The sequence below is a fragment of the Quercus lobata genome, chromosome 4 (assembly GCF_001633185.2).
Source record: "Quercus lobata isolate SW786 chromosome 4, ValleyOak3.0 Primary Assembly, whole genome shotgun sequence".
In the NCBI taxonomy this organism is placed as follows: domain Eukaryota; kingdom Viridiplantae; phylum Streptophyta; class Magnoliopsida; order Fagales; family Fagaceae; genus Quercus; species Quercus lobata.
Window position 1 is genome coordinate 25,927,876 of NC_044907.1, and position 17,207 is coordinate 25,945,082.

The following is a 17,207-nucleotide window of genomic DNA, read 5'->3' on the forward strand; positions in this document are numbered from 1 at the left end:
TACCGTCCTACTAGTAAAGTCTTTTAATTGTCTTATAAAAGAATTAAGTTCAAATATCATCTATATAAAAAAGAAACAATTGGTGTCTTGGTGTGAAAGTAAAGAATAATTATCATGGAGAGTTAATGACATAAATTCAAACCCTACAGCATCTATAAAAAGAGGGAAAAAAATTATCACATCCACTTGTCACTGTCTATAATCTATATTTTACTAACCTGGTAATTCATTGTAGCAAGAAACGACATATTTCACAAAAGAACCCCAAGTAACCACAGATTACAAAATCAAAGCAAAGCAAACTAAACTGGCCTATCTGACTTGAGAGTAAACAAAACGCTCTCAAAGGATATTCTTAAGCAAAAAGGCAAGCAGCCATGGGAGCTATGAGCTGCACAATCTAAGCTCCTCAACACCCACTTGAAACTAAACTTAACTTCAAGCTTACATGTTACCAGTTCTCTTATATATACCCTCTACTATCTACAAAAATTTCCCAATTGCAAACCTTTTGTAAAGCTTAGATGGACTCAAAATCAACCACAAATTTTGCATCCCCATCGATATATATAACTTTATTTTCTCATGTGTCTAAAATAAACATGAATGCTTTGCTGGTTTAGCACCAGAGTGGGGCTAATAGGCCAAGTCCCAACATGTGCAGTTGTGCACTAAGGAAGCAGAGCAACATGGGGGGGGTTTTAGAAAGAAAATGTGTAATTATTTGAACACCACTAAGTATAGGATAGGTGGTCTTTAATGGGGCTGGTTTTGCTCTTGTTGCTTGCCATTATATTTGACTCAACAACCCATTGTAGCAGTAATGATGATTCAAAGTCTTTCCAAAATAGCCTAATTTAAAAGGCAAGTAAACTTAATTTTTTTTGTCCGCCAGTGAGAACCTTCAAGCAAGATGCCCAGATTTTCTCTTATCATATTGATTAGATTGTAGTGATGATAGCGCACTTGGAATGGGCATTTGAAATTATGCAACCCCAAAAATTGGGATTGGATAATTTCTATGGTGCTAATATTTTTATATTGATAGCACCTCAAATAAGTGTGTTTGGATTAACCCAAAAATGGATGTATATGTCATTATCTAGCCAAAAAAAAAAAAAAAAAGAATTTGTATGTGAGTATGTCATTGTCATCATATAAGTATTAGAAGGAAAAATTTGCTTGTATGCGTTTGGTTGAAAAACATTGGTTTCAATTTGTCTTGCAGACTTTCCCAACAGATAAAATCAAAATGGTGTAAGGATTATTTGACAAAGAAAAGAAGGGCTATCCAAGTATATAGATATATAGTATGAGCATTTTTTTAGCAAAGTATCTCTTTCCAATTTTATATAGCTTAAATGACTTCTCTTTGACAACCAAAGATGCATTTACAATAGGTCTCCCAATTTCTAAATTGTGCTGTTTATATGTCTTACTATATAGATTATAATGAGATTATTGAAAAATAGAAGAAGATAGATTACTAATTAGGATCACCCTCTCCTCCTTCCATGAGAAAATCATCTTATGTAGCATGTTAGAGAGTGGATTTATGAAATTGTGAGTCTAGCATGTGAGAGAGTGGATTTATGAAATTGTTCTATGAGATAATAAGGGCTTGTTTGGTTTGAGCAAAAAAGAGCTGTATTCTGTTTTTATTTTTAGTTTTCATGGGACCCACCACTAAAAACTTGTTTGACTTTGTATTTGTATTTAGTTTTCATTTTCATAATAAAAAAAAATGATTTGAATACAAAAATTGAATACAACTTTTTGATGTTTTCATTTTCTTAAAAATGAATACAATGACATTTTCGTAAAAAACCAAATCTGTGGGTTCCATAACATTGACTTGTCCCATCAAAAAACACTCTCTCTCACAATTATGTTGAATTTTTAATTGAAAAATATAAAGTGAAAAAAAAAAATCGAAGAAGAAGAAGAAGCAAAAACTAGAGTAGAAAATAATGCCAAACATAAAATGAGTTGGGTAGAGAAAATGAATTTAGGATTTGAGAAACAAAAAATGAGTTCAAACAATGAAAAAAGAAAATGAATCCACCCCTAACAATAACAAAACAGGGCCTAAGCCTCTCAAAATTTTGAAAAATGTATAATTTCTTGAAAAATATAAATTTATTAAAAAAAAAAGTTATGAGCTCTCTCCAGTAGCAGCTCCAGGATTGTTTCCAAGAGGGGTCAATAGTGTTGGAGCTAGGAATTTGTTGTGAGTGAGTAAAAAATAAAATGATTAATTATTTTTCCTGTATATACAATTTTCATATTATATATAATAATATAAAATATTATTTCAAAATACAATTTAGTATACAATACTACTATATTGTACAATAGTCTAAAAAAATATTAATAGTTTAAAGATTAGTAAGACAACAGTCAGTCAGTCATTAAATGTATAAATAAATATAATTAAATAAGTAATCATACATTTTTGTCAAATTAATAATAATTTATTATATTTATATGTAATATCAATTAAATAAAGATATACGATAAAGAAGAATAATAACACACCAAGGAGTAGGACTGGGAGTAAACATGAAACAAAGAAAAAAAAATAGTAATTGATATAAGTTTTTGCTTTTAAAGTATATGACTTTTTACTTTTTAACCATACAAGTGGTCATTCTCTTATAATTAGAGCAAGTATTAAATAACTTTTTGGAATTGGAAATCTATAGAGCACCCATCAAACTACTTCATTAGATTAAAAGAAAACGTAGGAGGGAGAAAGAGGTAATGAGGAAAGAATCACAGATATAGATACAAATTGGTTGGTTGTACATGTAGTGTAATTTTTTGCTCTCTTTTGTGCTAAAAGTGGTGTATTTTTTTGATAATGAAGAAGAAAAGTGCAACGAAAAACAGTTTCATTTCGCGGCCAGTGGCAAAGTAAGCTAGAGTTCAGATAGAAGGTTTATTTAATTTTTTTTTTTTTTTAAAAGAATGAGCAATTGTAAAAAGGTAATGTTGATTGTGGGTCTAGACAAAAACCAATTAAAACTTATCACTTAATCTTTATTGTAAAATTATTTTTAAAATAATATTGTGAAAGTAGCACTAAGATGATCGTATTTAAATTTATTTCAATTGGGATTAAAAAAAATTTAGAGTTAGAATGTTCAAAATTTTATTTTAAGAGTAAAAAAAATTTATATATAATTTTTGTTTTAATGAACCCCTCGGCTGGCTGTAGAGACGCCCATGGCTGCCACTTCTCAAATGAGAGGAAAAAAAAGAATCTTCTAGTACAAATATTCATAGGGTTTGAACTTTCTCTATCTCATAAAATGAGAACAAAGCTATGATTATATTATGAAGGCAATATTTAATTCACGTCCATTTTTTTAATATAAATGTTAAGTCTCTTCTCAATATTATATGACCACAACATACATAAGAGAAATTGAGGTAAGAAAGTATAAGCTGTTAGTTTAGTCCTTGCATGTGGTTTAGTCCTATCTCAAAAAAAAAAAAAAAAAAAAGAAAAAAAAAGAAAAAGACATTTTCCCTCACACTTTTAAAGTAGCACGTACAATATACATATCATATATGCATACAATTGAGGATGGGTTAAATGATAATGTGGACAAACAGTATAGGCATTTTGGAAATTTCTCAAAAGCGCACTAGTTTGAGTAAAGGTGCCACAAACTTTTTCCAAGCAATCGGCCTTGGTATTTGTCCAAAGGTGAAATCATGTAAAGCTATGATGAGATTAGGGGAGTTTTAGCTGCATAATCATCAGGATTAAGAAAGATTGTAATGAGAAATGACCCTAAGCATAGGATAAAGTAAATGAACGAGGCATAATAATTGAGGCAAGAAAGATAAAAATGTTATGTTTACAACATTTTCACGACACTTTCACAACAAATTGTTTGCACCAACACAAAATCATAAGTAATGAATTGTTATTGGTTTTAATTCAAATTCACAACTTAAATTACTTTTTCATCTATCCATAACAATCAATAGCAACTTGCCACTTAAAATTTGTTGTGAAAGTGTAGGGAATAACAATCAATAACAATTTTGCCCGAAGGTGAAATCATGTAAAGCTATGATGAGATTAGGGGAGTTTTAGTTGCATTATCATCAGGATTAAGAAAGATTGTAATGAGAAATGACTCTGAACATAGGATAAAGCAAATGAATGAGGCATTATGATTGAGGTAGGAAATGTTAGTATATACATAGTCGGCAAAAATGGGCTTTTGCCCCTTTTGCCCAAAAGATGTAGCAAAATGCCATTTTTTTGAAACTATCTAGTAAAATACCTCTGTTTTGAAACTCGATTTTCTAAAAATCGAATTTTAAAACAGGAACATTTTGCAATATCTTTTGGGAAAAATGAACAAATGACCATTTTGGCCTACATTAGTCTAGCCCAAAGAAATTCAAAGTAAAATGGAAAGTCAGATTTTGAAATGACATTTATTAAAGAGTCGGTAAACCAAATCCTTCAGAACCAAGTTGCTCACAATGTACACAATATTGTTAACATCTTCACACTCATCATAATACTTGTGTGAAGAGCACCAATCAGTGTTAAACACTAAACAGGAGATTTCAAGGGCATGAAATGAAAATCAAAATGTATGCAGTCGGTTTGGTGCAACTTCACTTCTATGCTTGGCTGATAATCATACACAACGTGATTCTGACAAGGCAAGGGACGATATTGAGACTTGAGAGTGCATGTTCCGAAGCCGTCAAAAAAGTCACATTGATGCTTTGAATTATACGAATGAGACATTTAACAACTAAAGATTTATGAAAAGGACCTTTAAAGTGTAAAAAAAGCTTGGAAGGTAAATGAAACAAATCAGATGTTCTGTACAAAAAATCTAGGTTTCGAATCCTGCCACCAAATATCAATCAGTATATTGATCTAATGATAAAAATCAATCATCGTGAAGCAGGGCCAATGAATAAATTTTATCGCACTTTAAAAAAAAAAAAGTCTTAGACTTCACATATTGAAATCGGAAAAAAATAGGGAAGTTTTTGTATAATTGTATAAATTTACAAGTTTAATACAATAGTAAAGTATATTTATACTAAGACTATTTATTTTGTATTTAGTTTTTTTTAGGTATTCCAAGAATGAAGGAGGAGAATAGATAATGATTGTTATATGTGAAGAAAAATAAAAAAAATAAGCAATTAAAAAATTAAAAATATATATTTTAATAAAATGTAGTGTGAAATAAATAATCTGATGTGGGATGTTTTGAAAAATGAGCAAGTAAAATAGAACAAATAAGTTCTTATGTTAAAATAGAAAAAATTTGTTGCATGAACTTATTTTATTTTTTTTTTTTTTTGAGAAAGTTTCAACCTATGGTGTCTGCTCCTAATGATAAATCTTTATTATTAGACTAAGACACCAGTCAGTTTTTGATGTAGGTAGAGATTGAACTCCATATCTCTTATTCAATCATCAAAGATTTTATCAGTTGAGTTAACTGTAACCCACTTGCATGAGTTGATGTGAATACTCTTAAGAGTGATCAAGTTCTTTAAAATTTAGACCTCACACACCTTTTTGGCTGTTTTCACATCCCTCATTAATTAGTTTTTTCTATGGCTAAATTTTTTTAAAAAAAAAAAAAAACCATAGTCACATCAAGGAAAAATACTCTTAACTAAAACTAATAGTCTAATAGTACATTCCTCTTAAGATTCGTTATATAGAAATTGAAGTCATGAGAATGTTCTTTAGGACCTCTTCAAAAAAAAAAAAAAAAAAAAAAAGTTCTTTAGGACTGTTCTAGTTCACAAGACAATGAGCACTTCTGTGATTAAAAAAAACACACACACACAAGGAAATTTCCTAAGCCTTGATTATAGAGGATGTGTTGTAGACTACAATTAATGTGTCCAATGTTTTTCATGCTTTGGCTCCTGTAGTCCTGAACTAATAACTATGTTCAGATTTTGAAAACGTACATGTATATTTTCCGTGTAAAATGGGTCACACACAAAAGACAAAAAGAGAAAGAAAAAGTTTTCCGAGAGAGAGAAAAGGAAAGAGGAAACTTCTTTGTAATTTGAGTTTTGAAAAGAAATGCAAGAGATACAGTTATTAAGTTAGTTACCCAACGGACATATTAGGTTATCGAATTTACTGTTGTGTCTATTTATATGCGAGAATTGAGAGATGGGAAACAATTCTTTGCCGACCATTTCAAATTCAAAGGAAACATGTCCTTTGGCCTATGGGACATTTTTCTTTTTCTTTTTTCTCTTTTTTATTTTGAATAATTGGCTTTTAGTAAGGGCATTTAAAACTTCTAATTAAATCTGCGGAAAAGAGTTATGAGTCAACTAGCGTATTGTCTCCGAAAAAGTTATGGGTCAATCAGCCGTATTGTCGGAGCTTTAGAAAAATTGAGAAAATTTTAAATATTGGGTCCCACGGCTTGAATTAAGAAATTTTTTTATTTAATGAAATAAAGTTTTGGTATTATTTTTAGGGTCATGCTAATGAGTGCCTTTAGAGCACTCGTTAATAATCCATTTTAGAAAAATTTTAATACCACTTTAATGGGAAATGAAAAAAGTTGTCAAAATATTAATTACTTTTTTTTCATTTCCTGTAAAAACTTTCTTTAAATGAATAATTAACGAGTGCCCTAAGGGCACTCATTAGCATTTCCCTTATTTTTATATGAAATATAAAAAGTTCTAAAAAAAAATCAATTACTTCTTACTTTCCACATAAAAGTTTTTTTTTGAAACATTTCATAAATCAATGTTGTTATGATATTTGTTAATTTTTAAATTGCCTATAGTTTTATACATGTGTTGATGTGATAAATTGAATTTTATATTTATAATTGTGCTTTTGTAATTCCCACGCTTTTATCATGGTAATAGTTATGATTTATGAACTTTTCATAATTTTAAAATTGTTAATAATTTTATGCATGTAGTAATGTGATAAATTAAATTTTATATTTATAATTGTGCTTTTGTAATTCTCACGCTTTTATCATGGTAATAGTTATGAACTTTTCATAATTTTAAAACTATTTATAGTTTTATGCCTGTGGTGATGTGATAAAGTGAATTTTATATTTATAATGGTGCTTTTGTAATTCCCACACTCTTATCATGATAATAATTATGAATGTGTTTGTATCTCACTAGGTTCAGTGCATGGGAGTACTAAATCCACTCCTTATCCATTAAAATTATCGTTCCTTCTATTTAGTTAAAGAAAAATGCTAACGAGTACTCTTAGAATACTGATTAAGAATCCAGTTAAAGAAAGTTTTTATGAGGGAAAAAAAAAACAATTAATATTTTGATAACTTTTTTCATTTTTCATAAAAGTAATGTCAAAACTTTTTTAAAATGGATTGTTAACGAATGTCCTTAGCATGACCCTTAGTTAAATTTTAAACAAAAAATCAAACACCAATGCACATGCCAAAAAAAAAAAAAAAAATACTGTTTTCTTTAATTTGTATAATTTGCAATTTTATTTCTTCATATGAGATGAGAGAGAAAGAGAGAAAAACTTTACCAAAAAGTCAAAAACTCATTTAAAAATCATTATTTATTTCTCACTCCAACTAAACGCAACCAATGTCTTGTAAAAAATGCCATTTTTTTTTGGCGTATTGATAGCAAATTTCTTCCTATTAAGATAAAGTTTAGCGAAGTGGTTGGAGATTTCATTATCAAAAATAATGAAAGGGTGGGTTTATATTGACACAATTAACAATATATGGATTAATTTGTCACAAGTATAATAAAACTATAGGTTTTTGTCTTTTCTTTTCTTTTAAAAAAAAAATTCCAAAAGTATTTTTAAGAGAAGTTAAGATTTAAAGGGCGTTTGTTGTACCAATTCAGAAGAGTGTAACTTTTTTTTTTTGGAGGTAAATTTTGTTTTATAAGTCGTTTAGTGACCTTTTTGCTAATAACAGTAATAGACATATAAATTAACCATTTATAACTTGAGTCAAAGAAACTACATATGAGTTAAAACTAATTTAGAATTGATCAGATTTACATTTCATGGTTTGTTTCAAAACTCAGTTGAATTAGCCAATGGGTTCAAAACTGCCTTCTACCCTTCCAGGAAAAAAAGGAGATCGAACAGGATTGAAGTAATGATTTAGTTTACCAAACACTTCTTAATGAATATTGTGTGTAGAAGTAGGTAATCCGTAATCAAGTAGTAATTGACCAATACTTAACTGATCAATATGTAGATTTATGTTTATAATTGAGTAGTTATTACTCATTACCAAACATGTTGATTTTTATTTTATTTCTAAGTAACATGTTTGATTATGTATATTATTAAATTATGAGTAGAACTTAAGAAGAATTGAATTATATAACATAATTAACTAAAAACATATTGTTGTTGCATGATGAATTTATAGTTTTGTCACTGTGTACACATGCGCATGTGTACATAGTGACAAAACTATAAGTTAATGTATCATTATTAAGCAGGGTTCATAAGGGAGGGGCCTATTGCCTGCCTTTCCTCTAGTCTTTGACTTGGAAATGGTGGGTAGAAGAAAGTTTCTCCAATGTGTACATACATTCTTAATCAAGTACTCCATCATGTAACATGTTTACATAATTTAATAAGTTGTACGATTAAAATACGCACGAACAATATTATGAATTGTCAATTCTTCCAATTGATTTAGACGAAAACTTTATCCAGAATAGTTTTGGTTTTTGAAACACTTGCCACATCTAAATAAATTCAAACTTATGTGCCTAATATCAAATTCCTTCCTTAATAATAAATGAAAATATATAAAATGAATCTCCTTTTTTGGTAATCTAATGAATTTCCTTTTTATTTTAGGGATATGTGTAAAAATTACCTATCCAATGCTCTCCTAAATCAGTGAATTCAACATTCAAATTCGTGAAAAACGTAGGGCAGTGTTTTATGGGATGCTCATAAATACTATGTCTCAACACAGTTTTATTTTTCAAACAGCAAATGAATCTAACCCCAAAGACCAGGCAAATCATTGCACCCTGAATCCCAATGCCTGCTTTGTCAAAATAATAAACACGAGCTTCTTTGTAGTTTGAACACTGAAGTCAAATAGGCTAAATTATTAACAACCCAAAAAAGGGGTCAAATAGGCTATAATTCAAGATGTTTATAAAATAATAAATTAGAGTATGTATAGAATTAGTAGCTTTGACAATTATTGAGATGATTTGAGTAGGTAGAGGCGTAGATCTTGAGTAATGCATTGGGCATGGCAGTAGCATTGATAGCTTGAATTCATTAACAAAGAAAAAAATTTTGCTCCAAATATGTTTGGAGCTATTTGCTCAACTTGCTATGTAGTAATTGAAGAAACCATTTATGTATAATTTTAGTAACACAACTTTTTTTAATGAGTCATATGGTTTGTTTAAATAATATACATGAATAGTTTTATATTTGTCACGTAATAGATTGAAAAAATGTAGCGTCAAACATGTTTAGAGTCAAACTTTGTTTTCACTAAAAAATGAGGAAATTAACCATGATATTTTTTAGCTTAACACTTATTAGAGTTGGTGAGCTCTGAAAGCTCAAACCTATATCCAGTCCATTGAATTGAGGACTATTAAACAAGTAGTGTAGATCGGCTCAAGATATCGAGTCGAACCAACCGAAATAGTGGATATCATCGGTGTCTACCATCATCAACTCGACCACACATACTTGGTTTTTAGAAGTAGTGAGAAGGCTTCTCTTTTTCTTCTTAGCAGTTTCTTGATTTAGTGAATTGAGATTGATTGAGTCTAATCAAGTTAGTAATATCGTTAACTCAAGTAAAAACTTGAATGAGAATACCGCTATCCAAAAAAACTAATTATCTTTTTTCAAAATAATTTCACAATAACTGAAATTTAATAATTTTTTGTTTTATAAAAAAAATGATAAATACAAACACAATTCATTATATCATACTAACAAAAATCACGTTAAGAAGTAAAAATTAAGTATATTTATGGTTAAAACAATTGGGAGCAAAGACATAGCATTAGTTCACTAATAAGATAATTACTGCCCACACCTTGATGCTACTAGTACTTGGATCCGACACTTTGTGGTCCTCTTGCTATTAGTTCCTTAGCATGTACATGCTGCCATGGTAGCCACAACAAGTCTCACCTCAACTTTTTAAAATTCAGCTAAAAAAAAAATTTAGCAAACTATCTTCACTTTCTTACTAAAATGCTGCAATTGAGAATGAGATTAAATTTGTTCAAGCATTTTAATTGTTCAACTTATTAATCATTATTATTATTTAAATTGAAAGCTCACATTCATAATGACTATGGTCATTAAGTTATAACATTTGCAAATCTTTTGTGCAATTTGCATTTTAGTACAGTGGCTGAATATAGATTAATCAACATTCTTCAATGTGCATGTCTTTATGCATGAATTACAAATTAATTATTTTATAAGACAATGACTAAATATAGATTAATAAATACCCTTCAATGTGTTCATTTGTATGTTTGAATTATCAATTAGTTATTAGAATATTTTAAGTTAATGTTGTTGTAGGGGATCAGATCAAAACGCCATTAGCATATGTAATAACCTAAACTGATGGCATTCTTGAAAGGCATAGAACAAAGGTAATATTGACTACAACTAGAGTGCGATTAACTATTCCCATCTTAACACCGAAACCATCACTTTGAAAAGGAGTAACGACCATTCAGAGAGATGATTACCTCCACATTTATTGTGCCTCAACCACCTCACATCACAATATCATATTAAATGTGATGCAATTTGTCCCCAGTTGAAGGGGTACCCGATTGTGCCTTGCAAGTTCACAAGTTAGAAAGACAAGCATCATGTCAATTAAGAGGCTTGGGTCTTAGCAAAGCTATTAGGAGGGAAAAGAGCTAAGAAGAGCAAATATAAATAGAGGCATGTAAGCAACCAAAACAGAAAAGACTTATATTGTTACAGGGAAGGATCCCCTCCAATTGAATCCTCCAATTTTCTCTCATTTTTCATCCGGATGCGCAACACATGTCATTTATTTGATTTATAAATACCATATGGACTTCTAAATACAAATTTGAAGATATTTGAGGATTCAATGGGAGGAATGACTTTATTATTGGATTGGCGTTGGCGAACCTGATGGGAAATAGTCGATCTCACAACAAACTTCTTTAATGTGTTACGTAGGCGTGATATTCCCGAAGTCAACTTAATCCAATGATCTTACTTTTTTTTAATACAATCTCATCCCCTCAGTTGTATTTGAGGTTTTTATGTATGGGAAAACATTGTGTGTTATTATAGACCAAAAATATGCGTTAAACCATTTACACACGGAGTAAAAAAAGAAACCCTAAAAGAGGTCTCAATTTAGACTTGACCCTGAAAAAGGCACCAAAAGTAAACTCATAAATGGAGGGATGTAATAGCTACTATTATCAGTCTTTTCGGGTAGAATTTCAACATATCCAGGTTAGCTAGACAGTAACAAGTAAACTCAAGAAGTAAACAACAAGGGATTAAGCAAACGAAATTCAAAACTCACAAAAGCAAGAAAAATAGAAGTGAAGAAGCAAACAAAGCCCATTGGTTTACAAAAAAAAGAAAAGTCAACAGCATTAGTTTTTTTTTTTTTTTTTTTTTTTGGCTTTCAGCTTCCCCTTTTAATAAAAAATAACAACTCAATTACCCAAAAACATAGGTGCTTTTTATGGCGATATTAACTTATCACCAGTTGTACTTTTACAGCACGTATTTCCCCCCAAAAACCCATTTGTAGTAACAATATTTACTTTGATCTCATCCTTTCTATCCACATAATGCTACGTCCATATTTTTACGACAAATTTTATGTGATAGATTATTTTTAGTGATCTATTCAAATTAAAAACTTATAACAATCTATTAATTAAGATTTGTTAACGTCCATATTTTTACGACAAATTTTATGTGATAGATTATTTTTAGTGATCTATTCAAATTAAAAACTTATAACAATCTATTAATTAAGATTTGTTATGAAAATATTGTAAGTCTAGCATCAAAATATAAATTCGTGTGGCCAGCGTGTCCTCGACTTAACTTTGACTCTATCTCTCTCTTTCTCTCTCTAAAGATATAATAAAGGTAACCAAAATTGAAAATACTCATTAGCCCTCCAACAGCTACAACTTACACATACAAGTACTCTTTCCATTTCATTCTGAGAAGAAGACAAACCTCTCTCTTTGGTTTTCCTCATATCACAGATCTCTCTCTCATTCGGCTTTTATTGTTTCAGAGACACACCGCTCTCAAATGCCTCTTCCTCACAAACACAAAAATCAAACTCCAACACTATAAAAAAGTTTCAACACAAACACACATATATATATAAAAAAAGTAGATGAAGTGTAAGAGGCATCTCTCTGACCTGAGTAGCACAGTCGGCGTGTGCGCCTCCTGTCTCCGCGACCGTCTCTTCGCTCTCATAGCCGCCCAGGCCCAGGTCCAGGCCCGGGCCCAGTCGGAAGCCCAAACCCAAGCTCAGTCCCGCGATGACCCGAGAAAATCTGACCCGAATATAAAACCGCCACCGTTGGTGTTCCCTCGCTCTGTCTCTCCTTACGTTTCTCGCCGCAAATCAGACGAGGCCACGTGGCAGCAACGGCAGCACCAGAATAGTTATCAGGATCGTCGGTTCTATAGTACTCCTCAGGTCGGGCCTGCCACGTCATCAACCGCCCCCGCCAGCGCCCCGACCAGCTTCACCGGCGGTAGGTCGTATGGGAAGAAGAACGGTAGGTTCTCGTTGCTTACGAATCTGTTCAGGTCCAGATCCGAGAAATTGGAATCGGATCCTAGGGTTTCGACTCGCGAGCCCTCGGCTGCTACTACTGCGACTACTGCTGCTTCTACGAGTTCGTCTTCTCCGTCTTGGTTCACCGCGATCTTCGCCGGCCGCATGAAGAAGAAATCGCGGCTTTTCGTTTACGACGAGTCCACCGTGGAGAGAAAGCCTCGTCCGCGGGCTGATCGGGGAATGTCGCCGGCGAGAACGGGAGATTCCGACGAGGACTGCGAGCGTTCGCCGCCGGTGAGCGGTTACTCCACGGAGACGTGGAGGTCGCCGGCGTTTCAGGTGCGTCGGACACGGCACGGGCACAGCCACAACGTGTCCGGGATTGCATTTTGCCTGAGCCCGCTCGTGAGGGCAAGCCCGAACCGGCACTGGAGCCAGAAAGGTATGCCGCCGGACATCGCCATCTCCGGCGAGGTCAGAGCTACGGGGAAGTTTTGCAAGAACCGGTCGCGGAAGCTTGTGGATTTCGGAAGAGTCAATCACAACCGTTGATTTGTTTGACCGCTGACATTAAGCTCGGTAACCGTTGATGAATGTCTCTGTGAAAGTACGGTTTTGCCCCTATCCCATTACATTTTCTTTATGTAATTTTTTTTTTTTTTTTGGTGGGTATGGTAAAAATAGTTTAAATTATATAGAGAGAGAAACATGGGGTGGGTATTTTGTGTGTTATCTTTTATACCAGAGTGTTGATTACTACAGAAAAATTATTTTTTAATGTGAATATGGATTCTGATTTTTGACTATTCAATTTGAGTGGAGCTTTTGACAGATAACTAATTCCCTTTATCATATTAGAATATTGTTGTTTTTTTATTATTCTAGAGCAGTTCAAATGTTTGATTATGTATTGATCGTTTGTCCATTTTTTAAAACTTTATTTAAATTGTTTGATTTTTATATAATTTTTTTAAAATTTATTCTCGCTTTCTTTTTTACAAAATATATTTTGATACAAGTTTTTTAACCTAATAAAATATAATAAAGTATATGTAAAATTCCTTATATTTTGTCTTCTCTAAATATTAATTAATTGAACTTAGTTATCTTTAGAAATTTAACATTATAAATAATGTTAGACCTGATAAAATTGAATATATTATATCTTTTTAATGAAAATTTCTATTATTATGTTAACATGCCAATTTACTTTTTTTTTTTTCACAAGCATGATTCATCCCAAACTCAAATTCAACGATAATGAATTTTATTATAGAGCGGACGCTATAGGTTGATATACTATCTTATTTATATAATATAAAAAAATTAGTTTAATTTTATTAATTAAACTAACTAAACCCATTATTTATGTTGTATTACCGTATAAAATAATGTGTTTAAATTTAATTAACAACCCTAAATATTTTGTGCATAAAAAATAAGCCATTATAGGTCTTTGAGAATGACATTGAGTAATTCTTCAGTTATCTAAATTCACATATTTTGACTTAGTTGACACATTAGTTAATGTATGATTGAATTATATTTACTTATACATGGATTGTTCTGAAAATTACCATGTGACTAATGTGTGATTAAATTACATCACTTATACGCAAATTGTTTCAACAATTACTGCGTGTTTAAGTTATGTCAAAATGTGTAAACGCGTGTGGTCGTGGTCCTAAAATTTTTGACAATTCATAGGAGGAAAATGGGCAATGCTCATGCTCTTGCCCACTTTGAATAGTTGCAATAAATAATAACTGGTATAAGCAATATGGGTGGGGCACTAGGCCAGGTGGTTGAAAACTTGATGGGTTCTGGTAGAGGTGGGTGGGGGCCACGAGTACAATTAAGAATGACGTGTCGTCCTTTCCGTCCATCCATATTGTTTGAAATATTTTGGGTAAAAAAAAATTGAATAAATTTGTGGGGTCCTCACTTTTAACCCCACAAAATTCAAGCGTGTCCTTCAATAGATGCAAATTTAATGCTATATCTACCTTCACTCTTTTCTTTCTTTCTTTAATGCGATGATATAAGCAACACTTACACAGAATTTAATGAATTTCTTTTAAAAAAAATTTTATAATTTTTTTGAGAAAGAATTTAATGAGTTTAAATCTGATAGATCAGAGGGCTATTTATGCATGTCAGAAATCAATCAACCCGACCTGTTTTATTTTTTTATTTTTGAGAAGGAACCCGACCTGATTTTTGTTTGGCCTTTGTTGGACCACACTCGACAATTTCTGTGTTCTGAGTTATGAGTATGACAAAAATCTTGTTTATTAGTAGTACTAATATTAATCGGCCTAGAAAAAGTGGGGTCATAAATATATGATGATTTAAGAAAAAAAAGGGATTGGTTTGGTCTGCAATTTAAAGGAGGGTTTTACGATTTCCTAGGGAATAATATGATTTTAGATTTTTAGTACGGTCAATGTCCTTTTAGCCGTTAGCTTCCAAGACTTTCCTTTTCTTTTACTTTTCAGTTTATTCTTCCTTTTTTTTTTTCCTTTTTTTTTTGTGTGATGATTTTGGCTTTAAATCAAATTTTAAGTATTTGATTTAAAGGCTTGGTTTTTAAATTTGTTTGCTTCCCGGGGTTTTCCTCTCCTATTGATATAAAATTTTCATAAAACTTTTAATAATTATTGAGGGAATATAATTCAAAATAAAAGTGATTTTTTAGTAATTGATTATGTAAAAGTAATGTTTTATCACCCTTAATTTAACACTTTAGTAGTCTTATAACTTAGCAGTATTGTTTAATCTCTTTTGTAAGAAGAATCAAAATTTAAATCCATCTCTTCATTGGCATAAGTGTAACTATGAAATTATTTTTTTTAAAAAAAATTTAACACTTCAAATAAATTATGAAAAAGAAGAAGATATTTTTAATGTGATTTTTATCTTTTTGAAAATAGGCAAATTTATGATGTTTCTTCTTTTATTTGAAATGGATGGAGAATTTATGATCCAACTTGAACTTTAAAATTTGTAGATGAATTTAAATGTGATAGCTAGTAAATGGTGTGACTTAACCATTTGCATTCAAATTCAATATTGCCCTAGTTTTTAATTTTTATCGCAATTAATTAGACAACTTACCTTTATATTTTTCCACTACTTGACATTTTGCAACTAATTTAGTATTTGCTTTTATTCTTTTTAAGGGATGCTTATATTTACTAGGGATGTTAGAGATACTACAAATTATACCAAAATAATCATTACAAACCGATATAGTAATGATTAATGAATGTGACTAGTGGATATCAGCAACATAATAAATTAATGTTAGGATTATTTTTATGATTTGTGACACCTCAGTTTGTAAAAGGTTATGTAGTAAAATTTATATTATCTAAACAATTTCATTGAATTCTCTGATGTCAATTGCAATTTCATTTGGACTTATTGAATTTCACAGTTAGGCTTTGAATTTTTAAAAACAAGGATTAACAACACAATTAGTTAGAGTGATTACTAAATGTACAATTTAAGCCTAACTAGATATGGAAAACAAATTGGCCAATTTTAATTAGGTTATACTTAATCCACTAGTAAATGCTTTTTTTTTTTTTGATAAGCACTAGTAAATGCTTGAATCATAGCTCATTGACATTATACTCCAAATGAACCTAGTACTAATCTCATAGAAAGGCTCATAATTGTGGCTTATTGTAAGGGCTTTGATATGGAGTAGACCGTGAGTTTGAATTTTTTGGGATGATGGTGTGATGTTGTTTCAACTTAAAGCATTATTTTGCGTTCTCCAAAAAAAAAAAAAAAAAAAAAAAAAAAAAAAAAAAAAAAAAAAAAAATCCTTAAAGCATTATTGCACTCTATTTTTAACACCCGAAATAATTGATGCTCTAGGTGGAGTTAAGGTCAAGCAATGAATGACACAACCACTTAAGGGATTGCCTGCGACCGTTTAATCAGTATTGGTCCCTTAAACATTTACCTGTCTAGGCCCCTTAAATATTGGTTCTTTAATTCTTAGAGGATAATCACCCTCTTGCTCTCTTATTTTATTTTTTTTTTCCCCTACAATATAAATATATATATCAAATAAATGCTTATTAATAACTAATATAATCATCAAATTTTTTTATATTTAGAAAAAAAAAAGTATTATATCTCTTTTGTTAAACTTATTCATGCATTTCACGAATGGACTACTAACTAGAATTACGAATGGACTACTAACTAGAATTATGGGAAAAAATAATAATATCTGTATCAATAAATCTCTTCCCTGGATAACAAACTTTGAACTTACTCACCTAATTTTTTTTTTGGGGAAACCAACTTACTCACCTAATTAAAGAAACATAATACCTGTCTTTCCTTTTAAAAACTTAATGG

The 17,207-nt window shown here is 30.9% G+C and overlaps 1 protein-coding gene across 1 annotated transcript; it reads left to right on the plus strand.

Moving 5' to 3' along the window:
- Window positions 1-12,206: 12,206 nt before the first annotated feature.
- On the plus strand, window positions 12,207-13,658 carry LOC115986888. The gene has a single exon (XM_031110247.1). It carries the CDS (start codon window positions 12,432-12,434, stop codon window positions 13,377-13,379), a length of 948 nt encoding a protein of 315 aa, XP_030966107.1. The 5' UTR covers window positions 12,207-12,431; the 3' UTR covers window positions 13,380-13,658.
- The last annotated feature ends 3,549 nt before the right edge of the window (window positions 13,659-17,207 follow it).